The sequence below is a fragment of the Bos taurus genome, chromosome 4, assembly GCF_002263795.3.
Source record: "Bos taurus isolate L1 Dominette 01449 registration number 42190680 breed Hereford chromosome 4, ARS-UCD2.0, whole genome shotgun sequence".
Classification (NCBI taxonomy): Eukaryota; Metazoa; Chordata; class Mammalia; order Artiodactyla; family Bovidae; genus Bos; species Bos taurus.
The window spans coordinates 29,410,920-29,437,116 of NC_037331.1; the positions used below are offsets into that span (position 1 = coordinate 29,410,920).

At 36.1% G+C, this 26,197-nt stretch overlaps 1 protein-coding gene across 1 annotated transcript in view; it reads left to right on the forward strand.

Moving 5' to 3' along the window:
* ABCB5 (ATP binding cassette subfamily B member 5) overlaps window positions 1-26,197 on the forward strand; it is a 120,652-nt gene that overhangs the window by 57,524 nt on the left and 36,931 nt on the right. Inside the window, exons 15-20 of the mRNA XM_024991009.1 lie at window positions 2,928-3,089; window positions 6,600-6,740; window positions 15,177-15,320; window positions 16,255-16,359; window positions 16,543-16,620; window positions 23,822-23,905. Coding sequence (XP_024846777.1) covers window positions 2,928-3,089; window positions 6,600-6,740; window positions 15,177-15,320; window positions 16,255-16,359; window positions 16,543-16,620; window positions 23,822-23,905 — 714 coding nt within the window. The remainder of the gene's footprint in view (window positions 1-2,927; window positions 3,090-6,599; window positions 6,741-15,176; window positions 15,321-16,254; window positions 16,360-16,542; window positions 16,621-23,821; window positions 23,906-26,197) is intronic.

A 26,197-nucleotide genomic window follows, 5' to 3' on the forward strand; every position in this document is an offset into this window, starting at 1 on the left:
GTGTGGTGTATTTTGGAACTCTGTTGTGATGTACATAAACATTCAGGATTGCCAGGTCTTCTTGATTAACTGATCCCTCTATCATTATGGAATATGCTCCTTTACTCTGGTTATATCCTTTGCTCCTTAGTTTTCTTTGTCTGATACTGATAATACAGTCCACTCCAGCTTTCTTTTACTGAGAGTTAGCATGGTATGTCTTTTTCCATCCTTTACTGTAGGCTTATTTGTGTCTTGATTTAAAAAATGTGTTTCTTGTAGTTGGCATACAGTTGGGTCTTGGTTTTATGCTCAGTCTGACAATCTTTGACTTTTAATTGGGGCATTTAGACTATTTACATTTACTGTGATTATTAGATCCCCTGGAGAAGAAAATGGCAAACCACTCCAGGATTCTTGCCTGGAAAACACCATGAACAGAGGAGCCTAGCAGGATATAGTCCGTGGGGTCACAAGAGTCAGATATGACTTAGAGACTAAACCACCCAATTTAAATAGATAATCTTTGCTGTTTTTTCTACTCTTATTTCTGTTTTCCTCTGCACTTGTTTCTGTTTTCCTCATGTTGTCCCTTTACATGGATTAACTGAATACTTTTTATGATTCTATTTTATCTCTTTTGTAAGTATATTAGCTATAACTTTTTTATTTCAGTGACAGGTTTAAGGTTTAGAGTATATACCTTTAACTTATCACCATCTACCCCCAAATGACATTACATCACCTCATGTATAGTAAAAAAAACTTACTTCCATTCCTCCCTTTCTGGCCTTCAAGCTATTATTATTATTATTTTCTAGCAAGATATGCAAGAGACATGGGTTGGGAAGATCCCCTGATGTACAAAATGGCAACCCACTCCAGTATTGTTGCCAGGAAAATTCCAAGGACACAGGAGCCTGGTGGGCTGCAGTCCATGGGGTCACAAAGAGTCAGACATGACTGGGGCAACTGAGCATGCACAATAATAATATACATATATTGTACACTTATACATGCTTTATAAACCCCATGCTGTTAATACACTGGGCTTGCCCTCAGTAAATAGTCAAGGGTCTGCAGCCTGAAAACAGTTAATAGTATAAAAGCTATTATTTACTGCAAACTTTCCATCTTTGAGGCATGGTACCAAGAATATTGGTAACTCTTATACAGTAATAAAACTTGCATTAGTATACTTCCACAACTGAGCAACTTTCACTTTCACTTCACTTCACCAAGAATATTAATCTGCACGATAACCCTAAAATATAGGTAGCATAATTTACCCCATTTAATAAATGAGGAAACTAGTTTAAGATCGCAGACCCAAGAAGTGACAGAAAAAAGACTGAAAACTAGGAACTGTGACTCCGGAGAACACAAATGTTGAGGAGATTATTGAAAATTAAACTTTCCTTTATAAGCATGGTATATTTTATAGTCTATATATGAAATTGTTTACCTTTTGTACTTAATTAGCATGTAATACAGTAAGTTGGACTTCCCAGGTGGCTCAGGGATAAAGAATCTGCCTGCTAATGCAGGAGACATGGGTTTGATCCCTGGGTCAGCAAAATCTCCTAGAGGAGGAGCTGGCAACCCACTCCAATATTTTTACCTGGAATATCCCATGGACAGAGAGCCTGGCAGGCTATAGTCCCCAGGGTCACAAAAGAGTCAGACACGACTTAGCAACTAAACAACAACATTATGTCCATCAGTATATATGTCACTGTATTGTGAGTTTTAATTGAAACAGTGGGCTCCATTCCTAGTTTATTGCTTGCTTAGCTATTCATGCAGTGTGATGATCTGCTTTCAAACTAAAAAAATCAAGGGCAATTTGGTGTCACTCATATTATCTCATATTATTTTTTTAAAAGATCTAAAATATAGGTAGGCCTGCTGAGGGCAGTAATAACTACTCTATCTAATCTATGTGACAGAAGATGTGGATTAACTGTGATACAAGTTTAGATGCTTTGAATAATAATTACAGTCTGATTATTAGAATGTTATTAAGGTCATGACAAGAAGAAACACTGGTAAAATATACATGACATTAAATTTGCCATTCTAACCATTAAAGAAAAATTTACTGACATATACTTGACTTACAATATTATATAGTTTCAGTTGTACAACATAGTGATTCAATATTTTTATAGATTACACTACATATAAATTTATTATAAAATTTTAGCTATATTTGCTGTGCTATGTTTTTCTGTATATATATATAGTACTTGTTAAAAGTTAAAAATATATATTATCTTGAATCTGTACCTTCATTTTAGAGATGAAAAATAAGAAATGATTCTTTACTTTTAGTTACTGATAGCCATGCGGTTGTTAGGTGGCTCAGATTAAATAGTCTTTAGTTTCCTTTTCAGCTCTAAGAGCCTGTGTTGGTGTTTTTTAAGTACTTATTTATTTATTTTTGGCTGCACTGGGTTTTCTTTCCTGTGGAGCAGCTGCAGTGAGCAGAGGCTACTCTCTAGTTGCAGTGCATAGGCTCTCAGCGTGGTGGCCTCTCTTCTTGTGGATCATGGCTCTAGGGGGTGAGGATTCAGTAGTTGTGACTCACAGGCCCTAGAGCACAGGCTCAAAAGTTGTGGAACACAGGCTTAGTCGCTCTGCAGCATGTGGGATCTTCCCAGACCAGGGATTGAACCCATGTCTCCTGCATTGGCAGTTGGATTCTTTAACACTGAGCTACCAGGGAAGCCCGACTATGGTTTTATAAATTCAACAATTTGGAATCTAACTTCCTGCTTTTTAATTTTAATTTCTATTGGCCTTCCAAATCAGTTAAAGTTTTCAAATTTCTATATCCAAAGGTAAGATTCTTTTATGCTTAAATAATAGTATAAGAAGTTTTCCTGAATATTCCAAGTTTATTTCATTCCTACTAACATTCATTTTCTTTGCTTATTGCTTTATAGGCAAGCAAAGGTCGGACTACAATTGTAGTAGCTCACCGGCTTTCCACTATTCGAAGTGCAGATATGATTGTGACCATAAAAGATGGGATGGTGGTGGAAAAAGGGACACATGCTGAATTAATGACAAAACAGGGTCTATATTATTCACTCGCAATGTCACAGGTAATGTCTACATGACATATGTTGTGTTTGCATATTTTAACTTTTCAGAGATCATGCCATGCTAGAAAACAGAAGTCCTGAATTATTATCTTATGTTTCATGAGGCAATCAAGGATATTCATAGTTCCTTAGTTAAGAAATTCAGTGTGTCTAATATCCTCAGCATTGTTGTAGATAATGATAAAAGTTAAAGAACTAATTGGTGTATATATACATATACATATACATTGGTGTATATACACACACACACACACACACACACACACACACATACACACACATATAGTATTTTTACCTAATATTTGCCATGCAGATAACAAATAGGCTTAAAAGCTTGTATCTGGCAGATCCAGAATAATCTAACTCTGTATACTGTGATCTTTTTGTTAAACCACAAAGAACTATAACACATAATCCCTACTTAAAGGCTTAAAACTTAGCTACAGAGGTAAAATGCAGAATCATGCATACAGATGCTACAAGTTGTAGAAATAAGAAGCAAGATTGTTGGAGACATGAATCCCATGAAAGTATTCATGAAGAAATATTGAAGGCAAGCAGGCGGGTAAGGAGGAGAAATCTAGGTAATATGGAAGTAAGAAGGAACTTGGTTTGCAGGTCAACAGAAAGGAGACCAGAAAGTAATAATGAGTGTTGGGAGAATAATGGAAAATTTGGATAATGAAGATCAGACCATGTAAAGATTAAGACTTCCTGTGTAGGAAGCACCTAACCCAGTGGCCTAACACAAAATGGGCACTCAAAAAATATCTGCTAAATGAAAGGATGTATAATACATGTCCATACTGTATATACACCACATTATCACAGGTACACCAGAAAGCTCACGTTAGGTAATCAGGAAGATACATGACAATACTGGGGCAAGCTGGCAAATCCCAAATTTGGGATCCAAATTTCTGCATGTCATGTGATCTACCCTACTGAATTTCAGTTTTTTATTAGGGCACATTAACATAAGGGGTAGTGATTAGGCTCTAGCTATCTTCATTCTCCCTTCTTCTCTTGGTCAAGAAGGCAGCCCTCTTTCCAAGGGGTCTTCTGCAGGCAACTAATATTAACCTTTTTTTTGGTTTATTTTACTTCTTTAACTTTCTGACTATATTTTTTATATCAACATTATTATTTCACAAATTAGGAAATCTGGAAAGCTATGAGCCTATACCTCACGAAACTTAAAATTTCAAACCCCAGCTTTCTCCATGTTAAAATGAAGGATTTTTAAACACAACCTATAAAGCAAAGATAGTTTTAAAAAAGAGAGAGAGAAAATAAAAAGTTTGAAAATGTAATCTCACACTGATTAATTTTAAAACCTCTTTATTTCAATTTTATTTCATGTTAGGCCATATTCTTCTTTAAAAATAAAATTTATGTGTTATTTGCCAGTTGAATTTGTCTGATTTTCATTCCATAGTAAATTTAACAATTTATTAATTTCAATATTTTCAAACTAATAATTGTAAAAAATAAAAGGAAATCATTGTAGTCAAACTAACCCTATTTTAAGATTCTTAAAAACTACTACACCCAGATCTTTGAAGCAACACATTTTTCATTATAGCCAAACTAAAACTCCATTTTTAGGTGTTAGGTTAAAGAGTTCCAGAATGTAGGGAAAACAAAAATGGAGTGTTTATGGTATAACTGTGTAAAACTTTTATTCAAAATCTTATTCAGAATGGATTAGTACTCTCTAATTATCTAAAATAATGTTCATTCTGATATAATAATATAATTTTAAATATTAATACTCAATGAACAACTCTAATATTCTGGGAACTATATATAGTAAACATAACAGACATGATATCTGCATAAACAGTAACACAGTTCTGAAACTCTGGATGGACTTATTTGCTACCATTGCCTGTAGTGTCCAAATGAATCAGTTTATGACAATTGATGATTTTCATAAGTATTACAAAGTTACTGCTGCTAAAGCAGCACAGCAAAATGGTTACACTCGTGAACTCTGTAGACACAGCAAGTTGAAATCCTTACTCTTCCACATAATAGTTTTAGGACCGTGAGTAAGTTGTTTAAATTCTCTTTTCCTCAGTTTTCTAATTTCTAAAATGAGAAAAATAATAGTAACATTAAATGAGTTCATTCATGTAAAGTACTTAGAACTATTATTGGCGTAATAAATTTTATTATATTATTATTCTTTGTTATGCAATCAAATTTTTAAGGAAAGTTCAAACCATGGTTATTATTGTAACCATGTACCAATTAATGCTGTAATTGTTTATCTAGAATGCACATAATTATTTACATATATAGCAAGTCTGTGAGCTTCCTTTAGTGAGTTTCCACACGAAAATGAAATAAAAACAGGTAGAACTACATACATACCCAAACTCCTTGCCATTGTTATTTTGTGTAGCAGCCTTCTCAGCAAATAGAATTGTTCTTGCTCTGTAAGCACCTCTCTAGAAAATTTTATTATGAGAAGTCAAAATTTTATTTTAAGCTTGCCGCAAAGTAAATAGCTCCTGAAAAAAATGCCAAATAAAAATTTTGTTTCTTAGTAGGGAAATTTATTGAAAAAAGAAAGTGATAGCATAAAGGAATGTCTGATTCAAGACATTAAGATAGCATAAGGCTGGTTAAAGTTTATGTACCTTGAAATGACTAATTAATAATTGCTAATCTTATTGAAGAATCACAGTGTCCCTGGGAAGCCTTTCATGTACATACTCTCCTTTGCATCTGAAGTTACCTAAGTCTTATCATCTACACTCCCCACCTGGTTGGGCCTTCATCATCCTAACCAAGCTCTTCGTTTCTGTCTTCACCCCTCCTCCCATGTCTTCATAAGGAAGTCACTAAAACTGGCCTTACTTTCTGGAGTACCAAGAAAAACAAAAACTAGACTTAGAGGAATCTGGTTTAGAACTTTATCCTATTCTATGATTTAAGCAATTTCTTTAAGGTTAATTTGATGTCTTTGGAATTTCTCATTCTTTTGGAGCTGGCCCCACCAAATTTGCTTTTTAGTTTGTTTGGAATGGGCAGCAGCGGCCAGCCTGCAAAGTATTATTGTCTCCTGAGATCTATCTCATACCTAGGGCCAGCTTCACATTTGAGTGCCTAACTATATGTTATAAATTTGTAAGCTCCAGAAAAGGCTGGGAAGAAGGAATCAGAGAGAGAGTACATTTGAGTCATTGCCCTCACAAAGCTCATTTTAAAGATCTGTTCTTGCTAGTGGAATAATTGTTTTTAATTAAGGCATTATTTTCTGTGGTTAATTATACAGGTCTTTGGGGGGAAAGACACAATAAGCTATTGTCACTCACTAACATTTTAGTATGAATTGGACTTACTGGTTCTGTATTGAGTCTAAAAACTTCAGCAAGAACTGCTCAGAAATATACCACTTTCAGTAACAAAGGCAGTACAATTTTAGAGGGATGCTTAATAGAGTTGCTTTGAATTTTTAAGGCATTATTCTGGTGGTAACATGGGTATTCTTCATTTAAGGATATTAAAAAAGCTGATGAACAGATAGAATCAGTGGCTTATTCTGCTGAAAAAGATACCAGCTCAATTCCTCTGTGCTCTGTGAATAGCATGAAGTCAGATTTTACTGACAAGGTTGAGGAATCCACCCAATATAAAGAGGTAATGGGTCAACTATCAACAAGTTACCAACATGTTCTCCAATGAATTTTGATACAATCTTTATAATATATTTAGAGTGTATTTATTATAAAATGTTATTATAGCACTTAGGCTACCAAACCTAAGTCTTTGCCGAACTTCACTCTAACATCACTGTGACTGTAACAAAGAAGCCTTCAAATAAGACTGCACTGAACATCAGAGGTCATTACTGGGGCAAGAACTCTTGTGAGAATCCTTTCCTATATGGCAAACCATGGGTTAAAACAGTGGCTCCGGTGGTGTGGTACTAACAGTGATGCTCAAGGTCAATCTAAGTCAGATTAAGACCCAAATCCACTCCACACACTGCGTGCAGATAAGCACTAGCACAGACAGGATCCAGTCTTTCAACCCCAGGGTGCAACCCTAATAGCTTTGTTCATCTGGGCAAGGAGTACTTGTTCCCATGCTTGCTCGCCTACACCTACCCCCAGGCTCTTCCTGAGTCCAGATCAGTCTCCTTTAAGCCTCCTTATGTCTCATAACTCTCTGTACTACCTCTTCAGTCTTCATTCTTACCTCAAGTCTAATTTCTCTTTCCCAGTCAGCCTCCCTTTTCTTACAATTCCCAGCACCTTCTTCGGACCTCAACTTCCACTCTCACTCTTTCCCTCCGCATTCTTTCATAAAACATAGTTCCATCTCACCTCAGCCTGTGATTCTTCCAGCCTCCTCATTCCCTAAGTCCAGCTCTCTCCGCAACCCCAGGCAACCTCACTCAGCCCTTTTGCTGCTTCTCAGTTGTAAACTCATACACCATGAAGTCTCTCACCTCAGCCCCTGAATATTAGCTTCTGTTTTCCTAAACTCCAGCTCCCATATCATCCACTCTTATCTTTGGCTCACTATTTCTCACAAACTGGAGTTCCCTTCTTCTCCTTGGGTTGACAGATACTTGAGGTTGAATACCCCTTAGCCATTCCCACCATCATCCTGCCCACACTTCTCAGTCTCATCTATTATCCGTCTGAAGCCCTGGGATGACCTGACTCAAACCTCCTCCTCTGCCTTTCTCTGGCACTGCCAGTCTGTTGCTTCTAATTCTAGATGCAGTTTTCTTCCCTTTTTAGGTATGTGATCCTACATAGCATTCACATTTATATGTTTGCTTATCTATTAATTTTCTTTAAAAAATGCATTTATGTAAACATTAAAAGAACAATATTAAGTAAATAATAGCATAGGTAATTTTCTCTATGGCAAAAGGCCTGAGTATAAGAAGACAGTATAAGAGTTTATACTGTATAAGAATTTGTGAAATGCTGTGCAACAGTGTAAAAAACACTATGTTAAAACATCTGTTAATAGCTACTGGTAGTTAATAGCTACTCCCACTGTAATTGTTAAAAACAGAATAAAAGTCCACCTTGAAGTCTGAAAATTCACCAGGTATATAAAGTGGAATTTTAAAATCGGATAAAGGTGAAAATCATAAAATTAAAAAACAACTCAGACTTACAGAGAAAATGATAGGGTAAATTTACACTCTGATACAACTGCTCTGCTCCATACACACAGTAATGATAGATAAAACATAAAAAGGGAAAAAACAGTTAGACATATCCAAGCTCCAAACAAGATAAATATCTCCACCTACTAGAAACAGAGCAGAAGTACCAAGTGGTCAGCTGGGCTTCAGTCATGCATCTACTCTTTTTTTTTTTTTTTTTTATTGGAGTTTAGTTGCTTTACAATGTTGTGTTGGTTTGAATCAGTTATACATATACACATAGCCACTCTTTTGGGGATTTCCTTCCCATTTAGATCACCACAGAGCACTGAGTATAGAGTTCCCTGTACTATATAGTAGGTTCTCATTAATTATCTATTTTATATGTAGTAGTAAAAGGAGGCTACAAACTTGGTTACCAGTGCCTGCTGCTATAGCGAGTAGAAAACTGAGAGCCTGGAAGGAAGGATATAGTCTTACGAAGGGAAGCAAGCCAAACCTCAGCTCCATGGCCATATTTGAAATATTTTTTTCAGACTATAGTAATGCAATGAAAAGTGAACAGAGACTATAAAAATAAATAATGAAATGGAAAATATGAAGTAGGATTTTAGAACAGAATTAATAGGAGGTTGGGTTGAGTCAGAAGACAGAAACCACAGAATATGAACAGCGACAGTTTAGTGTAACGAATCATTAGGGAATTAAAGTAATAGGAATTGGCTAGTTAAAAGTAAGAGAACACTAAAGAATGCCAAGGTAGCAGATAAAAAGTGCCAACCGCTATCCCTGGGGTGAAACAGAGACCCAAGGAAGAGCCCTCTTTATTCCCTGCAACTAAATGACTCAGTGGCTAACAAAGAAGATGCCAAGGTACCTTGCTGGTGAAGTTTACTTGAAATCTGTCCTTTAGGATGCCAGGGGAGGGTCTGAGCTCCAGAATAAAAAGATTCAACGTTATTTGGAAGTCATTTCTTCCTGAATTGGGTCCATAATTCAAAGCAATCCCAGTCAACATCTTAGCAGATTTTTTGTAGAATTTGGCAAACTGATTCTAAATGGAAATTCAAAAAGATAAAATGAGGAAAACAACTTTCATAAAGAAGAACAAAGTTGTAGGATTTATAATTACTAATTCCATTTTGTAGTATAAAGCTATAGTAATCAAAATAATGTGCTATTAGAACAAAAATAGAGAAATAGATCAATAGAACAGAATAGAGAGAACCAAGAATTAGACCCACACACATACAGTCAGCTCTTTAGACAAAAGTGCAAAGGCAATTCAGTACAGAATATATAGTCTTTTTCAACTGTATTTATTTATTTTGCTTGCACTGAGTCTTCGTTGCCCGGCGGAGACTTTTCTCCAGCTACCACCAGTGGGAGCTACTCTCTAGTTGCTACACTTGGGCTTCCCTTTGCGGTGGCCTCTCCTGTGGCTGAGCACAGCCTCTAGGGTGTGCAGGCTTCAGTAGTTGTAGCACCCGGGCTCAGTAGTTGTGACTCTGGGGCTCTAGAGTACAGGCTAGTTATGGAGCATGGGCCCAGTTGCTCCGTGGCATGTGGGATCTTCCCTAACCAGGGATCAAACCTGTGTCTCCTGCATTGGCAGGCAGAGTCTTCACCACTGAGCCACTAGGGAAGCCTCAAAAATATATAGTCTTTTTAAGAAAAGATGCTGAAAGAAAAACCTATCTATCCAAAAGAATCATCTTCAATCCATACTTCAAAGCATAGATGAAATTTTTTTTAAATTTTTTCACTTTATGAATATTTTCTTTTTTTAATATAAATTTATTAATTTTAATTGGAGGTTAATTACTTTACAATATTATATTGGTTTTGCCATACATCAACATGAATCCGCCACGGGTATACACGTGTTCCCTATCCTGAACCCCCCTCCCACCTCCCTCCCCATACCATCCCTCTGGGTCATCCCAGTGCATCAGCCCCAAACATCCTGTATCATGCATCGAACCTGGACTGGTGATTCGTTTCATATATGATATTATACATGTTTCAATGCCATTCTCCCAAATCATCCCACCCTCTCCCTCTCCCACAGAGTCCAAAAGACTGTTCTATACATCTGTGTCTCTTTTGCTGTCTCATACACAGGGTTATTGTTACCATCTTTCTAAATTCCACATATATGCGTTAGTATACTGTATTGGTGTTTTTCTTTCTGGCTTACTTCACTCTGTACAATAGGCTCCAGTTTCATCCACCTCATTAGAACTGATTCAAATGTATTCTTTTTAATGGCTGAGTAATATTCCATTGTGTATATGTACCACAGCTTTCTTATCCATTCATCTGCTGATGGACATCTAGGTTGCTTCCATGTCCTGGCTATTATAAACAGCAAAGCACAGATGAAAATTAACTATAAATGGAATTCAGACCTTACTGAAAAGCTAAAAATGAAAATTTTCACAAGAAAATATAGTAGAAAATCTTTATGACTTTGAGTTAAGCAAAGATTTCTTAGCTACAACACCAAAATCACAATTTGTAAAAGAGAAAGATAGGTAAGTTAGACTTCAAAATGAAGAAAATTTCTATTTGTAAAACTTTTTTTTTTTTTGCCTGCATCACAAGGCTTGCAGCATCTTAGTTCCCTGACCAGGGACCAAACCCAGGCCCTGGCAGTGAAAGCACAGTGTCCTAGCCACTGGACTGCCAGGAAATTCCCAGTAAAACTTTTTAAGAAATGAAAAGATAGACTATAAACTGTAAGAAAATATTTGTAAGTCACATATGTGATAAAGGACTTGTATCCAGAATATACAGAGAACTCCCAAAGCACAGTAATAAGAATACCAACAACCCAATAGGGAAATGGGCAAAATATTTTAATAGACATTTTGCCAAAGAAGATATGCATATGGGAAATGAGCATATGAAAATATGCCTAACATCATTAGGCATTGTTATTGTTTAATCACTCAGTCATATCTGACTGTTTGCAGCCCCATGGACTGCGGTATGCCAGGCTTCCCTGTCCTTCATTAGGCATTAGAGAAGAAAAAATTAATTATAATTGAGATGTCATGATACACCTTTTAGAATAGTTAAATCTAAAAAGACTACTAAGTATTCGTGGTGATGTAGAGCATCTGGAACCCTACATTTTGCTAGTGGGAATAAAAAGTAGTAATCTCAATTTGGAAAAATAGTTCAGCAGTTTTGTTAAAAGTTAAACATGCACCTACTATGATCCAGCCATTCTTTTTCTAGGTTTTGTTGTTGTTGTTGTTGTTAGTTGCTAAGTTGTGTCCAACTCTTTTTCAACCCCATGGACTGCAGTCCTCCAGGCTCCTCTGTCCATGGGATTTCCCAGACAAGAATATGGGAGTGGGTTGCCATTTCCTTCTCCAGAGGATCTTCCCAATCCAGGGATCAAATCTGCGTCTCCTGCATTGGTAGGAGAGTTCTTCACCATTGAGTCACCAGGGAAGCCCTTCTAGGTGTTCACTTAAGAGAGATGAAATCATATCTCTACACAAAGTCTTGTATGTGAATGATAGCAGCTTTATTTGTGATAGCCCATAACTTGGAATAACCCAAGTTTATGTCAAGAGGTAAATTGTGGTATATCCAAACAATGAAACACTTCTCAGCAATGAAAATGAATGAAATATTAATTCATGGAATAGCATGAATAAATCTCAAAGCAGTTATTTTGAACAAAAAGAAGCCAGATAAAAAGAGTACATACTATGTGATTTAATTTATATATATTAAAAAAAAAAAAACTCTAGAAACTGCAAAGCAGTCTATAGTGACAAAAATATACGTTGTAGGGGAAGATCATGGGCAGCTGAGAAGTGTGGAAGAAAGGGATTAGAAAAGCAGAAGGAAACTTACCAGGGTAAGGGGTATGTTCATTATGTTGACTGTGGTGATAGTTTCATGGGTGTGTAATGAAGTCTAATCTTATGAAAATGTACACTTTATATATGTGTCGCTTGTATGAAAATTATAACTCAATAAAGCTTTAAAATATATCCAATTAAATTTTAAATTTGTAAGAGTTTTTTAACTTTTAAAAATCCTTTCATATCTCTTTATAAAATGACTCTAATTTCATATATTTTTATACCGAGTTCTCTTAAAAACATGCTATTAATATAACCTGTAACACAGTTAGGTAGTCCAGACTCTCATGATTTTACTAAAATTTTTCATTTTGTTTTTATTTCAATTTATTCTTTTCTCTCTTTATAGCATTATTTAAGTAATACCCTTTTTTCGATCTTTTTTCATATGTTTAGAGGTAAAAAGGTATTCTGCAGAAGCTGATAGACCTCCTACATTAGCTGGCTCTGTAATGTACTGGTATTGTGTCCTGGGACATGCTTATAGTTTCATTAAAAAATGAGATAATTTTGTAAAGAGTTTGACAAGAAAGAAAATCCATGTTTAGGACTTCACAAAGAGTTGGAATGGAACTTTTAAAATTTCTCTATATTCTGTTGGACAGTGACCTACCTGAAAAGTAAAGCTCTTTATGATGAAAATCCTCAGAAAACTTCAGAAAGGAAGATACTAGATAATTAAATTATTAAGTGAAAGTGTTAGTTGCTCAGTCGTTTCTGACTTTTTGCAACCTCATAGACTGTAGCCTACCAGGTCCTCTGTCCATGGGATTCTCCAGGCAAGAATACTGGAGTGGGTTGCCATTTCCTTCTCCAGGGATCTTTGCAACCCAGAGATCAAACCCAGATCTCCCACATTGCAGGCAGATTCTTTACCATCTGAGCCACTAGGGAATCCCCCAATATAAATTTGGTTTAGCCATCCTGAAAAAAGACTTTAAAGGCTTTAGAATTTTAAAACTTCTTTTGTTCAAACAATAGAGTTTGTATTATAATTGCCAGGCTAAGACTAAAACAAGAATTATATACTATTTTATATCTTACCTGAAATCTTTCTCTGGTTATCAGGTTCATAAATTTCATTACTTCAACAGTGAATGCCATGAGGAAGTTTCAACATATAAAATGCCTAGTAGTTTGCTACCTACATTCCTATTCAAAAGAATTACTCACCACAGAATTTGTTCACAAGATTTTTGAAGTTTCTTAAATAAATCCCCTAGGTATTCCAGACAAGAGAAAGGAGATAGCATTATTATGTTATTTATCCTCTGATCATCATGACTACTACCTCCCCCATGGCACCCTCCATGGATCAGGATCTTTTCTAACTAGTCAGTTCTTCGCATCAGGTGGCCAAAGTATTGGAGTTTCAGCTTCAGCAGCAGTCCTTCCAATGAATATTCAGGATTGATTTCCTTTAGAATGGACTGGTTGGATCTCCTTGCAGTCCAAGGGACTCTCAAGAGTCTTCTCCAACACACAATTCAAAAGCATCAATTCTGCGGCACTTAGCCTTCTTTATGGTCCAACTCTCACATCTATACATGACTACTACAAAAAACATAGCTTTGACTATACGGACCTTTGTCAGCAAAGTGATATCTCTGCTTTTTAATATGTTATCTAGGTTTGTCATGGTTTTTCTTCTGAGGGGCAAGTGTGTTTTTATGGCTGCAGTCCCCATCCACAGTGATTTAAGAGCCCAAGAAAGTAAAATCTGTCACTGCTTCCATTTTTTCCCCATCTATTTGCTGTGAAGTGATGGAACTCGATGCCATGATCTTAGTTTTTTGAATGTTGAATTTAAGCCAGCTTTTTCACTCTCCTCTTTCACCCTCATCAAGAGGTTCTTTAGTTCCTCTTCATTTTCTGCCATTAGAGTGGTATCTGCATATCCGAGGTTGTTGGTACTGGGTATTTATTGTGTGCAAATACTGAGTTAAGCTTAATTCTGAAAACAATCCTCTACTCAGCATAAAAATGAATGAAATAATGCCATTTCTAGCATTATTAGAGATTATCATACTAAGTGAAGTAAATCAGAGAAAAACAAATATTATATGCTATCCCTTATATGTGGAACCTAAAAAAAAAAATGATACAAATGAATTTATTTGCAAAACAGAAACAGACTCACAGACTTAGAAAATAAATTTATGGTTACCAAAGGGGAAATGTATGGGGGAGGGATAAATTAGGAGTCTGGCATTGACATATACTCACTACTATATATAATAATAATAATCAACAAGGCCCTATTGTATAGCACAGGAAACTCTACTCACTATTCTGTGGTCACTTACACAAGAAAAGAATCTGAAAAAGAATGGATATATGTATAACTGAATCACTTTGGTGTACGTCTGAAATTAACACAACATTGTGAATCAACTATCCTTCAATAAAAATAAAAACTAAAAAAAAAACAAAAAAACAAAAAAACAGTCCTGTAAGATAGGAACTGTTATCTTCCTCGAAAAGATAAGGAAAGTGAACCATGGTGATTGTAAGTAACATACTCAGATATTGCAGCAATTAACTTATAATTGGGAACCCCAAAATAAGCTTTTAACCAAGGTATTAGAAAAATGTTTCCATAAATAGTAATGAAACTAGAAAACTTTCAAGCTAAAATGCTAGAAAAACTTTTACCTTCTGTCTATGCTTAGTCCCTATCTAGATTTTGTCCTATGCTAGGGCATGATATTCAATCCAGTTTAACAGGTGTAAAGAAAAATATGCCTGTGATTTCTTCTAAAGTCTTAGCTATCAGCACACGTGTGTTAATTTATACTTTTTAATGATAGTGACTGAGCGAAATGCCAAAAGGTGATAAGTTGCACAGTCACTTTTGTATAAAATTTATTTTATGTTTTGATACCATTATCAGTAATATAGGCAGTAAATTTTTTCTAAGAGAAATTCTGCTTTCTTCTCTATTACCTATTATATTTGATATTTTATATTATAGATCTAATCAAGATGGGCTAACTTCTTTAGATTCCATTATGCTCTCAAACTGGTTATAACCAAAGTATTTCATTTTATCTATAGACAAATCTTCCTGAAGTTTCTCTATTAAAAATTTTTAAATTATATAAGTCTGAATGGCCTTCTGTGGTTCTGGGGACACTGGCTTCTGTTCTAAATGGAACTGTTCATCCAATATTTTCCATCATCTTTGCAAAAATTGTAACTGTAAGTAAAACTAATCCACTAATATTTTTAACCATTTTAAACAAAGTGTGACCTGAGAGAATAGACCTGGGGTACCTTAACTCAACAAGGGGAAAATTGAGATGTGTGGTGGGTCACCCCTCGTGTGGGATCCATGATAGAAAGGTTAGCTAATGTTCTCAGGGGATAAGCCAGCCTCTATTGTTAAGTGTTGGGCTGTACCTTGTTAACTGGGCAATCAGTAAAGAAATTGCTTTGTTTTCTAATTCTGACTCCAGTGCTGTGTCAGCATTCCAAAACACTGAAGTAATAAAAGAGACAAATATGGCTACTCTTTCTTTCAACTGGTCTGAACAATGACCATTTTTTATTACCAGTCAGAAAGAGGAAATAAGGAGTTTGGGACTGTGCTGGGGACCCGGGAGAGCTGATGAATTCAAGGATCTTATTAGAGCCTTCAGTTTTAACAACAGCAACAGTCCAAGACTGTTGACGCTGTGTCAACATAGATACCAATATATGTATAGTTACTAATTTTAGGAACAATTTGTAGAGACATGTTAAAGGTCTCATATTGCAGGTGGTACTCTGAATAGAGGAATATTAAGAAACCTGAGTTATTAGAAATATTTTAATTAGAAAACTAATTTCAATAGTTTCTTTGAAAATATACAGTGATATTAATAGCAGATAGAGGACTCATTTGTCTGATTTCTTATTGATATATCTTAAGTGAGAGGATTTATGATGAGTTATTTTTCATTAAAGTAGTGTTATTTTTTATTTTATGTAATAAATGTAGAGGATAGAATGAGGTGCATTTTTCCCCCAGAAATATGTGGAAATTATTATGTTGAAATTCATTTTTAAAATTCTGATGAATAAATATTTTAGTTTTTTCTTTCTTTTATATTCTCCTCCAATCACCTGATTTAAAAAATCTACTCCTTTTCAGATGTTTGAAAATGATGATAAAACCACATTAAAACATGATGCAGAAATTTATTCCATGATATTTGTAATTTTGGGTGTTATGTGCTTTGTCAGTTATTTTATTCAGGTAAGCTTTTAATGAATTAACTGTGTATGTGATTACTGTTTTGTGTCATCCTATTTGAGTTAAAAATAGTAACTAGATATAACTAAATAAAATACAAATAAGTAAATATAGTAACTAAATATTCCAAAGAAATGGAAAAGACAGTTAAGAATAAATGTAAATTTTTGTTTGTTTCTTTTCCAGGGATTATTTTATGGCAGAGCAGGGGAAATCTTAACCATGAGATTAAGACACTTGGCATTTAAAGCCATGTTATATCAGGTTGGTGGTTAGTTATTTTTATCTTATTTTATTTAAAATGTGTTTTTAAATATTCTAGTTTTTAGTTTTTTCTTCATAAACATTTTCTTGACATAACCTTTCCTTTGATCATTTAAAAGCATCCTTTTTGTGTCCCAAGCAGCATCTGACATCAGAATTCTTGTGGTGTACTTTCCTAACAGAAGCAAGTCGAAAATTGTTATGTTCAAAAATGCAACTTACAGAAAACAAGATGTAGAGTTCACTCCTTGCTCCTTGCATTTATCTTGACAAATCTCTTTCAATGTATAGTGTTCTAGAATCAGAATGGAAGGCTAACTTAAAACTGAAAAGGAGTGTTAAGAACTACAGTATCTCAAGGAACATGTTTAAAAAGGAGTTAATTTCTCATAGTGCTCATTCACTGCTGACTTCTTAAAGCAGTCATTCTTTCTGCCCACATCAGAAGAGTACTGAACTCAGATAACATGTCTAGCTTGCGACACACAATCATTCACACCTATGCAATAACTAAAAATAGTTGAATCAAATAATAATCTTGAAAAGTAAGTCGTGAGGGCAAATGGCAGGAATGTCTCAGATTGGCACCTCTAAAATTCTTTCAGGAGGCTGAGGTATATTGGGTTACCCTGAAAGCCAGTAATCATTTGAAGCCCTTTGCCACACTTTCTGTCACCGGAGCTCACCATGCAGGAGTAAATAGCTTCCTGCCAGGGTCATTTCTTTTCAAAAGTAGAGTTACTATGCCTCCAGTCGAGTCATCAAAACCAGTTTTTACATCTTGTGACTTTTAGCAGTAGTGCTCAAAGAACTGCTGAGTAACAAAACTCCTCCACCTTTGTGTGCTGTTAGAGGATTACAGATTTAAAAAAAAAAAAAAATGAGTTTCCCATAGCAACTGGAAGCAGTTGGTACCTAACATCCTCTCTCAAAATGTCCTGTTAGAGACAATTGGAAGCACTCAATCCAGAAAAACAAAAATCTACTTGATGGATCATAAAATGATCTAAAGACTACACATCTTGTGTAATTCTCATTAAGCTTGTACTTTTTTTTTTCTATGAATAGTTTATTTTTTTACCCCAGATTTTTGATGAAATTAGGTGTGATTTTAATTGGCTAATACTATATTTCACATTTGTTGAAAATTTCTGCTCATTTTTCATTCTTTGTGTATTTATGTTTTCCCACATTCAAGGACATTTATTTTCAATTTCCAGGAACTTTTGAAAATGTTCCCTGAATTTCTGAATATCTTAAATAGAAGAATATAAATTTTAACTTTTCCAATTATTACTTTGAACTTCTTTCTAGAGGTTTACAGGATGCTTTTGGTGGAGTATCCTAAGGCCGCAAGCCAGTTTAACCAGTAGATATTGTTAATCCAACAATATCTGATGGCTGATACTGGACATTAATCCTCTGCCTAGCATTAGCCATGTGACCATGAGGAGAGTAACATTCTTGGATTAATGTGTCTGCCCATGAGAATACACATACCTGTAAACTATAAGCTCTCCTTCTTCAGAACATACAAAGACACAAATAGAAACTGTGCTATTCAGCAGATATTATTCATTTCTCCCATAAATTCAACTGAGCCCCTTTCAGCTTACCATTTGTTTTCCCTCTTCATTCTTCAGTACTCTTTCTGCATATTTGCTTTTTTAAAATTGGAAAAAAGAGTAATGTAATTGGCCTTTTCTTCATAAATGTCGTAGAAGTTTCACTTTTGTCTGTTAGTAAGGGAAATTCCTAATGTACAGTTTTGCCCTAACTCCTGTTACTTGTTTTTTTCCCCTAAGATACAATTTTTTTTTTAAGTCTTAGAAAGCATGCTAAAACTTGCAGTGCTTTTTATAACCATTTTGAAACCTCAGTTGAAGTTGAGGTATTTATGGAATCAGGTGTGGTCTTTTTGTAGGTATAAAATTGCTATTTTATTTGATCACTTGAGATCCTTCCAGTTGAAAAGAATGTTCAAATTGTTGCTGACTTCAGTGATTATAAATAACTCACTGTTTATTATGTTTAAGGGCTTCTCTTATGGCTCAGCTGGTAAAGAATCTGCCTGCAATGCGGGAGATCTGGGTTCGATCCCTGGGTTGGGAAGATCCCCTGGAGAGGGGAAAGCCTACCCACTCCAGTATTCTTGCCTGGAGAATCCCACAGACAGAGAAGTCTGATGGGCTGCAGTTCGTGGAGGTCACAAAGAGCTGGACATGACTAAGTGAGCACACAATGATAAATATTAGCCTATAGATCCATTTGGCTTTTTAAAAGATGTAAAGCTTATTTTTGCCTATTTCTCTCTAAACTGATTTGGGTAGGGCTTTGGTGCGGAGGGGTGGGAGGGGGCTCTAAATCATTAGATGATTGTGTTAGTGGAGATCACTAAGGAATCTCCAAAAAGATTTGAGGTAACAAATCCTGAAGCAGGAAAAACATATCATGAAACTCAACTGTAATGCTTCAGTTAGATGGCTTGATTAAAAATTCTGACATTTGGTTGCCTAGGTTTAAATCCTGGCCTCAGTTCTTTCCAGCTGTTTGACCTTGGGCAAGTTAATCTCTCAGTTCCTCCTTCTTCTCATTTATAAAATATGGATAATCGTAGTATCTGTCTTATACTTGTGATGATTAAATGAGCAAAAACATACCAAGCACTTACAATGCCACTACCGTAGATTTTTACTTCTATTAGAATTATTGGCAGGAAAATGGGTTTTCTAGTATCGGAAAACTTAATGAAAGTGAAAGTTGCTCAGTCGTGTCCAACTCTTTGTGACCCCATGGAGTGTACAGTCCATTGAATTCTCCAGGCCACAATACTGGAGTGGATAGCTGTTCCCTTCTTCAGGGGATCTTAACCTAATTTATAATCATATCACCATCAGGAAGATAAGAAGCAAGCTAATTTTTACTCAATACCAGCTGTGTTCCAGAAACTATACTAAGTGTTTCAGCATATAGTGCCTATGTTGAAAAGCAAACCCTAGAGTGAATAATTGCTGACTTGTTGAAAAGCAAGTTTGGATATCTTGCTGATTGAACATCATCACATAAGGACTAAGACTAGTCATATATGTATCCTTTGCCTTATGTATCAGAGCAATTACTATACTATAGAATCAGGAATGTAAATTCTTTTTTATACTTCATATTGTATCTAAAACTTCTTTGGGTATTCCATGTCATGCTGAAATATAGAAATAATTACACAGTGTAAACTATATATATACACACACACACACTCATATATATATATACATATAATTGCGTTTGTGCATGCTCAGTCAGTCATGTCCAAAACTCTTCATGACACCATGGACTGTAGCCCACCAGACTCCTCTGTCCATGGGATTTCCCAGGCAAGAGTAGTTGGCAAACCACCCCAGTATACTTGCCATGAGAACCTCATGAACTGTATAAAAGGCCTTTTAAAGAGATATGACACTTAAAGATGAGTCTCCCAGGTCTGAAGGTGTCCAATATGCTACTGGGGAAGAGTAGAGGAGAATTACCAATAGCTCAGAGTGAATGAAACAGCTGGGCCAAAGTGGATATGATGCTCAGTTTTTGATGTGTCTGGTGACGCTAGTAAAATCTGATGCAGCAAAGAACAGTATTGTATAGGAAAACTGGATATGGTCAAGCAGGAGAGGGTAAAAACATCGACATCCTAAGAATCAGCAAACTAAAATGGACAAGAATAGGCAAATTTAATTCAGATGACCATTATATCCATTACTGTGGGCAAACAATGCCATAGAAGAAACAGAGTAACCCTTATAATCAACAAGAGTCTGAAATACAGTACTTGAGTGCAACCTTAAAAAGGACAGAACGATCTTGGTTCGTTTTCAAGACAAACCATTCACCATCACGGGAATTCGAGTTTATTCCCCTACCACTGATGGAAGAGATGGAAAGAATACATGGATGAACTGTATAAAAAAAGATCTTAATGAACCAGGTTACTATGATGATGTGGTTAGTCACCCAGAGTCAGACATTCTGGAGTGAGAAGTCAAGTGGGCCTTAAGAAGCACTGCTGTTAGTAAAGCTAGTGGATGCAATGAAATTCCAGCAGAACTATTTAAATCCCTAAAGGAGGATGCCATCAAGGTTTTGCATTCATTATGTTAGCAAATCTGGAAGACCCAGCAGTGGCCACAGGACTGGAAAAGGTCAATCTCATCCCAATTCCCAAGAAGGGTAGTACCAAAGAATGTGCTAACCATCAGACAATTGCACTCATCTCCCATGCTAGTAAGGTCATGCTTAAAATCTTGCATGCTAGGCTTCGGCATTATACAAACCAAGAACTTCCAGATGTCTAAACTGGGTTTAGAAAAGGAAGAGGAACTAGAGATCAAATTGCCAACATTTGCTGGATTATAGAGAAAGCAAGGGAATTTCAGAAAAATTTCTATCTCTGTTATATCGACTACACTAAACCCTTTGACTGTGTGGATCATGAAAAATATGGAAAGCTCTTGAAGAGATGGGAATACCAGACTGTCTTACCTGTCTCCTGAGAAACTGTATTTGAGTTGAGAAGCAGCAGTTAGAACCCTGTATGGAACAACTGATTGGTTCAAGATGGGGAAAGGAGTACAACAGAGCTGTCTGCTGTCACCCTGATCGTTTAACCTATATGCTGAGCAGATCATGAGAAATGCCAGGCTGGATGAGTTACAAACTGGAATCAAGATAGGCGGGAGAAACATCAACAACCTCAGATATGCGAATGATACCACTGTAATGGCAGAGAGCGACAAGGAAATAAACAGCCTCTTGATGAAGCTGAAGGAGAAAAGTGAAAGAGCCGGCTTAAGACTAAATATTTTTTAAAAAACCAATAAAATACAGCCCCATTACTGCATGGCAAATAAAAGGGGAAAAGGTGGAAATAGTGACAGATTTCCTCTTATTTGGCTCCAAAATCACTGCGGACAGTGACTGCAGCCATGAAATCAGAAGACGATTGCTTCTTGGCAGGAAAGCGATAACAAACTAGACAGGGTGTTGAAAAGCAGAGACATTACTCTGCCAACAAAGGTACATATAGTCAAGGTTATGGTATTCCCAGTGGTCACGTATGGTTATGAGAGTTGGACCATAAAGAAGGCAGAACACCAAAGAATTGATGCCTTCGAACTGTGGTGCTGGAGAAGATTCCTAAAAGTCCCTTGGACAGCAAGGAGATCAAACCAGTCAATCTTAAAGATCAACTCTGATTATTCACTAGAAGGACTGATGCTGAACCTGAAGCTCCAGTATTTTTGTCATCTGATTCAAACAGATGACTCATTGGAAAAGTCCCTGATGCTGGGGAAGATCAAGGCAGAAGGAGAAGAGGGCATCAGAGAATGAGATGGCTGGACGGTATCACCAATGCAATGAACATGAACTTGGGCAAACTCCGGGAGACGGTGGGGGACAGGGAGGCCTGGTATGCTGCAGTCCATGGGGTCACAAAGAGTCCAACATGACTGGGCGACTGAACAACAACAACAGAATCAGGAATGTAATATTAAATAAATTATTTTTTATACTTTTACTTTATATTGTATCTAAAATTTCCATGTCATGTTGAAATATAGAAATAATTATGCAGTGTAAACTATATATATATATATATATATATATGTTCTATGAGTGCATGCTCAGTCACTCAGTCCTGTCCAAAACTCTTTGCAACCCCATGGTCTCTAGCCCACCAGACTCCTCTGTCCATGGGATTTCCCAGGCAAGAATACTGGAGTTAAGTTGCCATTTCCTTCTTCCGGGGATATTCCCAACCCAGGGATCAAGCCTGCTAGTATACAATAAAAACCAAGTAATGTCTTCTAGATCAGGAGCGCTGTAGTTAAAATTACCACTCGTGTGTGTTCACAATAAGATAGGCTCTTGACTGGGGTTCTGTTCTCAACACCACTACTGTATCGTGCAGATCGTGATCTCTATAAAATGCCCTTTGAGCATCTAGACCCTAAGTTGTCTGGGACACCTTCTCAATCCAGGGGTTTACAGAGTAGTGATGTCATGCTAGGACTGCAATCCCCCTGACCCCTCCCATATTCCTCCACAGGGGCTCTCTTCTTACATAGCAGCATGATTAATGCACCACCTTCTATCTGTCTTGTTTTTGTTTCCTTAGCTGGCAGAAACATGTTACCTGGGCATCAGGGCCCTGGCTGGGTTTAGTAATTCAAGAATTCTTTTGCTCTTCACTCACTAAAAATCAGTCATTTTTAGAGCCAGTCTCCACACAGTTTTAAGCCATAAGAGGTTTAAGTAGTTTGAGTGCATGGGAGGAAACATTCAATAGCTAAGGAAAGAAAATCAGCATTCCTCAAAGTTGAGAAGTGCTAAGTGCTATCTGTATTTGATGTTGAAAATGAAATTGGTTATAACATTATGCTTTTATTGTGTGTATTTTTGACCTATCAAATTGCATGCTTTTTTGGCTGCAGGGGTTTTACAGCAGGCTTTCTGCCTCTTTAGCTTCTCACAATGCCCAGTACTTATAAGATCTAGGTGGGAATGTAAAGTGTCAGGGAAAATCTTGCCTATATAGGTCCTGAAGAGAAGGATACAGATTTTTTTTTTAAATCATTTCTAAGTTTAGACAGAAAGTTTGGAAATATTTCTAAGGTGTCTTGTGCATTACCTTACTTTTTTAGTAAAATCTGCTCTCCACAAATTACTTGGTGGTTCAAAATGATCATTTTAAACACCGATTATTATATAGTGTTGTAGCATGGTAAAGAGTCCAAGCTGTTGGGCTTAAGTTCTTCAGTTTGTATCTACATACAGATCTTCATGAAGTAAGAAAAAAAATTTATTTGCTCCACAAATTTAAATGCCTGTGAGTAAAGATGCAGGCAAATAAATGCTTTCAAAGTTAATACAGTGCTTCCCTGGTGGCTCAGACAGTAAAGAATCCACCTGGAATGCGGGAGACCTGGGTTCGATCCGTGGGTTGGGAAGATCCCCTGGAGAAGGGCATGACAACTCACTCTAGTATTCTTCCCTGGAGAATCCCCTTGGATAGAGGAGCCTGGCAGGCTGCAGTCCATGGGCTGCAGAGTTGGACATGACTGAGCAAATAGGCACACAGCACAAGTTAATACAGCACAATCACAAGTCAAAGAATTTTTTGATAACCATTTTAATTCTCTTTTTTCTTTAGGATATTTCCTGGTTTGATGATAAAGAAAACACCACAGGAGCCTTGACAACAATATTAGCCATAGATATAGCACAAATCCAAGGAGTATGTATATTGCTTTTATTTTTAAATGGTGTATGTTTGTGTTACACATGAGTGCATGTACACATATGTGTCTTTGCATATATGTGAGCTATGCTGAGATGACCCACATCATTAAGGAAACCAGCTAAGTCTCAGGGCTAACAGGAAGCTCTCAATGAAAGATATAAGGAAGCGTTTCAGTTCTGGACATTTTAACTAAAAATAAGGGGCATTTAGGACACATAATAGGATAACCAGAGGACTACAGAAAATACCAAGAATGAGTTAGACAAAAAAGCTCAGAATTAGATAGTAATATAAGATACAGTAACAAAATTAAAACACACAAATAACTTGGAAGTTTTAAAAGAAGAAAGTTTAATTTTTCTTTCCCCCCAGAAAATAAAATCTCATTTAAGTAATATGTAACAAGTTAAATTCATGTGTATCTGGAAATGGTTCTGTGCGGTTGTTATACAGATCAAGTTAAAGAGTTATGTGTAATCATGACTGGTCACAATAGGTGTAAACAAAATGTACACTGATGCACAATATTCAAAATCAATGACAGAATGACTAGCATAACGTATGTCAAAGTGATGCTTAAATAAGTGTGGGGAGTAGGATAGTATGGAAGATAAAGAGTAATTTATTAGCTTTCATCCTGTTATTTTAATAAAATTAATCTTTTATTACAAGCGGAGTTTCAACTACGATTGAGAAAAGAAATGTAAAACAAAATTTTTCCACTTTGAATTTAAGTGAGATAAAGTTTTTGCTCTCTTTGTTAAAATAAGAATTCTACCAGTTATAAACTTTCATTTTTCCTTATGTATGTGGAGAAAAGGAAAGTCAATGATGCACCTCTGAAGGACAGAAAAATCTTAACAGTTTTTGGTTGTTGTTGTTATTGTTTAGAAATGCTGAAATGTTGATTACAGCATTGCTATCACAGCAACAAATTGTCAACTAAAACAGCTCTTCAAAATTGTATTTTCTTTTGGAAGCTATTTCCACAAGACATGGCCACTATTCTAATTTTAGTAACTTTTGCAAAACCTCTTTTTCAATATATACATTCAAGGAAATAGATTTCTAATACTAGAGAATAGAGCAAGTTGGTTACAATTATAAACATTCACATGCTTCTGTATTGGTTTAGAAAACTAATTTTATGATGTAGAAAGACCTAAAAAGGAAAGAGGGCATCATCTTCATCGCTTCCTGAAACTCTTTTTTATAATTTTTAAAACAAGGCTCTAAATTTCATTGGATAGCATTTAAATTTTAAAGTAAGGCTGAGAAGCTAGATTTTACTGATATAAATGGGAAAAAAATGATGGATAGAATTTCACTTAGTCATTAAGGAATGAGGATAGCAATAATCCTCCATAGCACAATAGAATGAGATGAATGGCAACATCTGTATTTAGAAATTCAAGGGTTCACTAAATTTGGCAGAAATATCAGTCCCTATAATTCCATTTGGATCTCCATTCTACAAAACTTTTTTTTTTCCTTTGCTGTGTGAATGTTTTTCTCTTACTACCTATCATCATTCAGATCTTTTAAGAATTCAGTGAAGTAGGAATTCTTACTTCCAGCTATACTTTATAAGTAAGACATTTCTTTTAGTAAGTATTTACTTGAATGAAAAGAACAAATTAGTACTAAAGACCAACACTGCTTTCCTAAAATCTCTTAGTTGTGTCAAATGATAATGTTGTCTCTTATCAAGAGAAATTAATGAGAATATTTGTCAGTGTGGTTCCTCATAAGCATTTGACTAATACCATTTGATCATTTGAAAATTTCCTGTTGCAGTTAGTAAATGTCGTTCTCATGATAACTTCTGGGCAAGTCAAATCATTTTCATTGAATAAGAAGTAGTAGCTAAAGACTGCTGCTGCTAAGTCGCTTCAGTCGTGTCTGACTCTGTGCGACCCCATAGACGGAAGCCCACCAGGCTCCCCTGTCCCTGGGATTCTCCAGGCAAGAACACTGGAGGGGGTTGCCATTTCCCTCTCCAATCCCTCTTTCACTCCAACAGTGAAAAGTGAAAGGGAAGTCACTCAGTCGGGTCCGACTCTTAGAGACCCCATGGACTACAGCCTACCAGGCTTCTCCATCCATGGGATTTTCCAGGAAAGAGTACTGGAGTGGGGTGCCATTGCCTTCTCCATAGCTAAAGACTAGATGGCTAGAATACTCAATGACCCATTTAAAGTTGCAGAATTTGAAAAGCAAAGCAACAAAAGAAGGATACAAAGAATGAGACTGTATCTGCTGCTGCTGCTGCTGCTAAGTCGCTTT